General features: G+C 41.9%; 1 protein-coding gene across 1 annotated transcript; it reads left to right on the top strand.

Moving 5' to 3' along the window:
• Nucleotides 1-651: 651 nt before the first annotated feature.
• Nucleotides 652-7937, top strand: LOC148134900 (putative G protein-coupled receptor 139). Its single transcript, XM_087985374.1, has 2 exons — nt 652-784; nt 6432-7937. Exons 1-2 carry the CDS (start codon nt 673-675, stop codon nt 7337-7339), a joined length of 1020 nt encoding a protein of 339 aa, XP_087841500.1. The 5' UTR covers nt 652-672; the 3' UTR covers nt 7340-7937.
• The last annotated feature ends 815 nt before the right edge of the window (nt 7938-8752 follow it).

Here is an 8752-nt window from a genome sequence, read left to right as displayed (position 1 = left end):
GTAGAACTTATGGGTAGAAGGGCCCTTTTCCTGTGGTGTTGATCTGAATGACTCTCATTCCATAACTAAGCATGCTGACGGACAAAGCTCCAAATATTTGTCTAAGGCTGCCACAGCCTTTGGCTTCAACACCTCGATCTCCCCCATTGCTTGAGCCAGCAGTTGTGGAAACAACACTAACAATTAACATCATGTAACTTATTTATAGGACTTGTAGGAATCCTTTTAACAATCCTTGATGTTTAAACATGTATTCTTTCACCAATTTTAGTACACAGTGCAAAACACAGAATTGCACACACACACAAACACACACACACACAAAGCACAGACAGACTTGCCCTCCCAGTCTCAAGTTGGTTGAAAAAGTGACTCAAGCACGCTACAACACCCAAACGTTACTTTCATCACTAGATTTGAGTTTCCATGAAAAGCATTTGACCTGAAAGGGCGTTAACTGAAATTATTTGCCAAGAGACTAAATGCAATACCCAACTCCATTAACAGAGCTCAAGTTTTCACGATGACTTAATACCAGCTCAGAAAAAAATAGAACATTGTTTCTCAGGGATTGTCCTCTCTGCTCTATATAAGGATTTCGCTTCACTGGCATCAGCTTGTGCTGACTGAACTCCTCAGAATGACTCTTCACCCACTGACAGAAGAGGCATCATGAGTTTGGCTGAGGCACTTTCATTCTATCGGGAGGCGATCAACATACGGAATATATTTCAGGAGATCGAGAGGATCTACTTCCCGCTACTTGCTGCTGTTAGTGTCCCCCGTAAGTGTTCACGTCGGTTATCAATTCTATAAACGGTGTTGCACTCTTTCTTTTTGTCCAGAATTCTACGCTGTCTTCTTTCTTTCAAAATAGTCTGTCCTATCCTCTGTATGTGTTATTGGTTCCTCCTCACTCCTTTCGTGCGCATGGTGAATTGTAACCCGGTGTTAGACCAGTCAACACTGTAACGACTGGAGGCAATTTGGCTGGATTCACAGCTGCTAATCGTTGTTGGTTTAGGCTTAGGTTCTCGATACCAAGTGAGGAAGGACCATATGAAGTCTTCTGCAAATGTTTGCTTTCTATTTTTCATTATAGACCATAGATGCTGAATACATCATGATCATTACCTATTGACGTTATATTTCAGGCATGAGAATAATGAGAAGTCAGATACATACAAAGTCACAGATATTTATACCCACAGACAATTACACAGTTACCTTAACAATCTCTCCCACACACTCTGTCGTTTTTTTCACATTCTCTCAACAATGCAACATCTCCTTCACACACTCTTGCACACATGTATTCACACAAACATTCAAACATCCTGCCCGTAGTTCGTATATATTTGAATGGAAAACTTTGCACAAATCCTCAAGCATACATTCACACGAATATACGCACAAACTCACACATGCACACAACGTTCACGCACAGTCACTCGAACATATATACTTATTCATTCGTTCTGTGAGACACATATACATGGGCATCCGTCTACAGTCGTTATACAGTATTTGTCATCTCTCAATATAAGACATAGAAAAGTACAGCACAGAACAGCCCCTTTGGCTCACGATGTTGTGCCGAAATGTAATCCTAATGTAAAATATAGTAACTTAACCGACGCAACCCAAAACTCATTGCTATCCATGTGCATTTTCAGCAGTCGCTTCAAAGTCCCCAATGACGCTGCCTCCACCACCACAGCTGGCAACGCATTCCATTCATTCACAACTCTCGACCTAAAGAACCGACCTCTGACGTCTCCTTTATACCTTCCTCTTAATATCTTCAAATTATGACTTCTCATAACAATCAATCCTGCCCTGGGGAAAAGTCTCGGACTATTGACTCTATCTGTTCCTCCCATTACCTTGTACACCTCGATTAGTTCTCCTCTTTTCCTGCTTCTCTCCAGAGAGAAAAGTTAAAGCTTATTGAACCTTTCTACATAAGGCAGGACCACCAGTCCAGACAGCATCCTGGTAAACATTCTTTAAACCCTCTGCAAAGTCTCTGTTCCTTTCCTATAGTAGGGCTACCAGAACTGGACACAATATTCCAAGTCTGATTTCATCAGGGGCTTGTAGAGCTGCAGCAAAACCTCGTGGCTATTAAACCCGATCCCCTTGTTAATGAAAACCAAAACACCATATGCTTTCTTGACAACACATGGGTAGCAACTTTGAGGGATCTGTGTAATTGCATACCCAGATCCGTCTGTTCCTCCACACTGCCAAGAATCCTGTTTTTAATCCTATATTCAGCATTCGAGTTTGTCCATCAAAATGCATCACTTCACATTTATCCAGTTTGAACTCCATCTGCCATTTCTCAGCCCAGCACTGCATTCTGTCGATGTCGGGCTGCAGCCTACAGTAGCCCTCGATGCTATCGACGACTCCTCCAATCTTTGTGTCATCTGCAAATTCACTAACCCACCCCCCAGCCTCCTCATACAAGTCATTTATAAAAACTACAAAGAGCAGAGGCCATGAACAGAGCCCTGTGGGACATCACTCAACACTGTTCTCTAGGCAGAATCCATTTCATCTACAACCACTGTCAGCCAGCCAATTCTGAACCCAGATAGCCAAATCTCCTTGAATCCCATACTTCCTGACTTTATGAATGAGCATTCCATGGGTACTCTATCAAATACTTTGTTGGAGTCCATATTCACCGCATCCACTGCTCGACTGTCGTCGACCTGTCTTTACATCTTCTCAAAAAACTCAATAAGCGAGGTGAGGCATGACGTTCCACCCACAAAGCCATGCTGACTGTCTTTAATCACATTATGCTTTGCCATATAGTCATAAATCCTATCCCTCAGAATTATTTCCAAAACTTTGCTGACCACAGACGTAAGACTGACTGGTATGTAATTGCCAGATATCTCCCTATTACCCTTATTGAAAAGAGGGACATTTGCCTCCTGCCAGTCCTCCGGTACGACTCCCGTGGAGGGTTAGGAGGCAAATATCCTCACCAGCAGCTTAGCAACCTCCTTTTCCCGCTTCCCGGAGCAGCCATTATATAGAACACAAAGCGTGAAACATAGAACATAGAACAGAATAGCGCAGTACAGGCCCTTCATCCTTCGAATTTGTGCCAACATTCCATTGTACACTGAGGTCAAAATAACCTACATACCGAAATTTTACTATTACCCATGTGCCTGTCCAAGAGTCGCTTAAATGTCCCTAATGGACCTGACTCCATTACTACTACTGGCAATACATTCCGCGCAACCACCACTCTCTGTGTAAAGCACCTATCTTGAAATCTACTCCAAACATTCCACCAATCACCATATCATTATGCACCCTCTCGATGGCCATTTCCATCCTGGGAAAAAAAATTATCCTACTATCCACTCTAAGTATGTCTCTCTTTATCATGTACACCTCTATCCATGCACCTCTTATCCCTCGTTGCGACAAAGAGAAAATACCTAATTCCGCAACCTTTCTTTACAACACATGCCCCTGTTCCAGGCAGCATCCGAGTAAGCCACGTCTGCACCCTCTCTAAAACTTCCACATGCTTCCTAGAAGTGTGGTCTAACCAGAGCTTTGTGGAACTGGAGAATAACCTTGCAGCTGTTCGACTCAATCCCCTGCTAATGAAAACCAATACACTATACGCCTTCTTAACAACTTTGTTAACTTGCTCAGAAGACTTGAAGGATCTGTGGAAGTGGACCCCAGAATACGTCTGTTGCTCCACACTGCCAAGAATTCTGCCTTTAACGCTGCATACAAATTAGACCTTCCAAAATAAATAATCTCACATTTTTCCAGGTTGAACTCCATCCTACACATATCATCCCAGCTCTCCATTCTGTGAATATCTACAAAAGCCCTCCACACTATCCAATAATCCAGTATCCTTCGTCTCATCAGCAAACATACTAACCCAACCTTCCACTTACTCATTTCAGTCATTTATAAAAATTAAAAAGGGTAGAAGTCCCAAAACCAATTCTGTGGCATACCCACTGGTCACCAAATTCCAAGGTTGAATAGTTTCCATCTACTACCACTCTCCAGCTTCTGTGGACCAGCAGTTCTGTATCCAGACAGACAGATTTCCCTGCATTCGACATCTGCTTACCTTCTGAATGAGCCTACCACGGGGACACTTATCAAACTCCTTGTTAAAACCCATGTACATCACAGCCTCTGTTTTACATTCATTTATGTGTTTTGTCACATCCCCAAATAATTTAATTAGGTTTTGAGGCATTACCTGCCCTTCACGAAGACATGCTGACTTTCTCTAATCAAGCTATGGTTTCCAAGTAATAATAATACCTGTCTCTCAAAATACACTCAAATAATGTGCTTACTTTGGATGTAAGACTGATTGGTCTGTAATTCCCAGGACTATCGCTGTTCCCTCTCTTGAAAACCCTCAAATTAATTGGCATTACGCCAGTAGACAACGAGGATGCAAAGTTCATCGCCAAAGGCGCAGAAATCCCTTCCCTCTCTTCCTGTAGAATATTTGAGTATATCCCTTCTGGTCCTATCTATCCTCAGATATTTCAAAATTTTCAGCACATCCTATTTCTTAACATCAACCTGCTTGAACTTATCAGTCAGTTTCAAGTTGTTTTCAGAAACATGAAAGTCGCTCTCAGGAGTGAAATCTGAGGCAAAGTATTCATTAAGTACCTCCCTGTCTTCTCCGACTCTAGACACAAGTTCCCTCCACAATCGGGCCTACCCTCATCCTGGCCATCCTCTTGTTCCCTACATAAGGAAAAGCTTTACGGTTTTCCATAATCCTACTCACTAAAACGTTTTCATGCTCCATTCTTGCTTTCCTAAGTCCATTCTTCAGTTCACCCCTGGACCCCGCGTAACTCTCCTAGAGTCCTGCCTCATTCTTCCCTCCTCAACCTTATGTCAGCTTCCTTATTCTTCTTGACGAGATTGTCCACACCATTTGTCAACGTTAACCGTACATTTCCATTTTCTGTCTCAGTGGCACAAACGTCTCGAGCACTATCAGGACATGCTCCCGAAACGCATTTCTATTGTGCATTTGCCTGAGAACATCTGTTCCCAATGTGGCCTCCCCAATTCCTGCTAATATAATTGTAATTGCCCTTCCCTCATTTAAATACTTTCCCATGCTGTCTATTTCTATCCCTTTCCATGAGCCTCGTGAATGTCAGGGAACGTCACTAAAATGCTCTCTCATCAATAGGTTTTACATCTGGCATGGTTTGTTGCCAAACACCAAATCAAATGCATTCTCCCCTCTAGTTGGGACCGGAGTCCTTCCGAGACATACGTCACAGAAGCTGCTCCATCCAAACGATTTGAACTAAGGAGGTTACAATCAAATTTAGAAAAGTTTAAGTCACCCTTGGCAATTACCCAGTTCCTTCTGCACGTTTCCATAATCTGCTTCCTGATCTGTTCCTCTTTGTCTCTGTTGTTATTAGGGGTCTGTGAAAAACTCCCAATAAAGCGACTACTCCTTTCCTGTTTCTGATCCACCCATATTGACCCTCCATGCAAACCTTACTCGACAAATTTCCTTTCTGCAGCTCAAATGTTACCCCTGATAAGGAATGCCACACCCCACACCTATTTACTTTCCGCCCTATTCCTTTTGAAGCATCTAAACCTGGACTATCTAAAAACCATTCCTGCCCCTTCCCTGTAACATAAAAGTCTCTGTAATGGTCACAATGCAGTTCCAGATATTGACTCATGCTTTAAGTTTGTCACCATTATTTCTGATAAATTTTGTGTTCAGGTAAACTCAGTTCAACCCATCACACTAACTGCACATTTGCCCAATCAACCGTCTATCCCTCTTCACAGACTCTCGGCACTCTGTATCCAGCTGTTCACTACCTTCTCCGGCCTCTGGTCTGGAGCTCCTCTTTCCATGCCCGTATCAATCTAGGTGAAACCATTCTGAACAGCTCCAGCAAACATCTGCCCAGGATATTGTTGGCTATCCAGTTCAGGTGCAAGCAGTCATTCTGTGCAGGTCTCAGGTGTACAATTGTCCAAGGAAAACTGATGATGAGTTTCCTTCCTTGATTGTGGCATACCCTCTAGTGAAGGGGACCCACAGTTCGATTTGGAATGGGATTCCTGGATTTGGATCCAGCGACACTGAATGAATGATCACTTTAACTTTAATGTCAATGGCGTGTGCATAACTCAGTGGGGAACGTACAGAGTTCAAAATCTAATGTATCTACTACCCTTCTTGAGGCATGCAAGTGTAATCATGGGTTGGAAAGATGCTGTTGGAGGAGATAGCATTATGCCTGTACATAGTACACACTACTGCAATGGTGTGTCAATCGTTGAGTGAGTGAATGCTGAATTTTTCGTTCGCTGCCGTATATATCATTTTATAACGAACGTGTTTCATTTCGCAGTTAACGTAATAACGATTGCTATCCTTTCCCGGGGAAAGTGCGGATTGTGTGGATGTGTCACTCGCTACCTCGTGACCATGGCAATAGCAGATCTGCTGGTGGTGCTCCTCGACCTGATATTGAGACATATTCCCATTCTTTTTCCAGAAAACTTTCTTTTCCTAAGATACATGGATATGTGTAGCATTCACGCGGTCCTGCTGTATGCAGTCACAGACTGCTCTGTCTGGTTCACTGTCGCATTCACCTTTGATCGGTGTGTGGCCATTTGCTACCAAAAACTGAAACCTAAATATTGTAGTGAGAAAATAGCAGCTGTGGTTCTGGGAAAAGAGACTGTCTTGAGCTCATTAAAGAACATAATCTGGTATTTTTTGTACAACAATAGGTATCGTTTCCTGAATGATCCTGTGTTTTGTGGTCTGAATCTGCATGATACTAATTTGATGTTATGGGCTGCAATTGAAGTTGTTCACGACATTATCACACCCTGCCTTCCATTTGCCCTGATTCTGCTGCTCAACATTTTCACCGTCAGACATATTTTAGTGAGCAGCAATGCCCGCAAGAGACTCCGGGCTCACAGCAATAAGGAGAGACCCAGAGACACTGACATGGAGAATCGAAGGAAATCCATTATTTTACTGTTTGCTATTTCTGCCAATTTCATCCTTCTGTGGGCAGTGTTTACAGTGATATCTATACTTCAGCGATTTCATCAGCTGGGTGTCTATACCTTTGTACCTGCATATTTAATAAATTTAGGCTTCATCCTCCAACTCCTGGGTTGCTGCACAAACACTGGCATCTACGCGATAACACAAGCTAAGTTCAGAAGACAATTAAAGAATGTGGTGACACATCCCTTCACTCTACTATCGAAATTAATTAATCTTTGCTCACACTGATAGATTCCAGATTGAAACTCAACAGTGGACCAAATAATGACCAACAAGCAATTCCCCACGTGTCCTATGATGCGCATCTACTCACACCCAGTGTGCTCTCTCACTGACAATCTGGCCCAGTAAGAACACTGATGTGGATGCTGGTGGGTTAGAAAGAGATACATCATTGATACATCGACCAGGCGCTTGTAATCATGACGGACTCAGTCAGAAGTTATCAGGGCTGTGTGTACCCAGCGATGAGGCATTGCTTAATATTGCGTGGTCAATGGAGGGGTTATAGAAGGGAGATAGGCTCAGTCAACCCCTGCAAATTCTGGCGATGTACCTGAAAAGAATTCACTTTAACTACTGATCATTTAGGTTGTAGCGAGTAAATGGTTCTGAACGTGACAGCAATTCAGCGGTCTGATGCTGCTTTATCCTCAAAGGTGAAGATAGTCTTGCGAGGAGTTGCTTCAACGTCATTTATCGAAGTGATAAATTGTGAACAACCCTTGAGGGAATTCAAAGGCGAATTGCTTGCTGCAGGACCTGCTCTCACTTCAAACCACAGTGCAATCTGTCTGACCTTTTATCTGTCTGCCAGTCTGTCTGTCTGTCTGTCTGTCTATCTATCTATCTATCTATCTATCTATCTATCTATCTATCTATCTATCTATCTATCTATCTATCTATCTATCTATCTATCTATCTATCTATCTATCTATCTATCTATCTATCTATCCGTCTATCTATCTGTCTATCCATCTATCTGTCTATCTATCTGTCTATCTATTTGTCTATCTATCTGTCTATCTATCTGTCTATCTATCTGTCTATCTATCTGTCTATCTATCTGTCTAACTGTCTACCTGTCTGTCTATCTATCTATCTATCTATCTATCTATCTATCTATCTATCTATCTATCTATCTATCTATCTATCTATCTATCTGTCTATCTGTCTATCTGTCTATCTGTCTGTCTGTCTGTCTGTCTGTCTGTCTGTCTGTCTGTCTGTCTATCTATCTATCTATCTATGTATCTATCCGTCTATCTATCTATCTGTCTATCTATCTATCTATCTGTCTGTCTGTCTGTCTATCTATCTATCTTTCTGTCTGTCTGTCTGTCTATCTATCTATCTATCTATCTATCTATCTATGTATCTATCCGTCTATCTATCTATCTGTCTATCTATCTATCTATCTGTCTGTCTGTCTGTCTATCTATCTATCTTTCTGTCTGTCTGTCTGTCTATCTATCTATCTATCTATCTATCTATCTATCTATCTATCTATCTATCTATCTATCTATCTATCTATCTATCTATCTATCTATCTATCTATCTATCTGTCTATCTATCTATCTATCTGTCTATCTATCTATCTATCTATCTATCTATCTATCTATCTATCTATCTATCTATCTA

The sequence above is a fragment of the Chiloscyllium plagiosum genome, unplaced genomic scaffold, assembly GCF_037043375.1.
Source record: "Chiloscyllium plagiosum isolate Xiang-an unplaced genomic scaffold, Cpla_swu_hap1 HiC_scaffold_52, whole genome shotgun sequence".
In the NCBI taxonomy this organism is placed as follows: Eukaryota; Metazoa; Chordata; class Chondrichthyes; order Orectolobiformes; family Hemiscylliidae; genus Chiloscyllium; species Chiloscyllium plagiosum.
The sequence above is the reverse complement of the archived record's forward strand: the minus strand, read 5'-3'. Positions and strand labels throughout refer to the sequence as shown.

Excerpts from the sequence above, each read along its gene's own strand:
- LOC148134900 (XM_087985374.1), top strand. The coding sequence starts at position 673 with ATGAGTTTGGCTGAGGCACTTTCATTCTATCGGGAGGCGATCAACATA. Across the intron at positions 785-6,431 it reads TGCTGCTGTTAGTGTCCCCC|TTAACGTAATAACGATTGCT; the intron begins GTAAGTGTTCAC and ends TTCATTTCGCAG.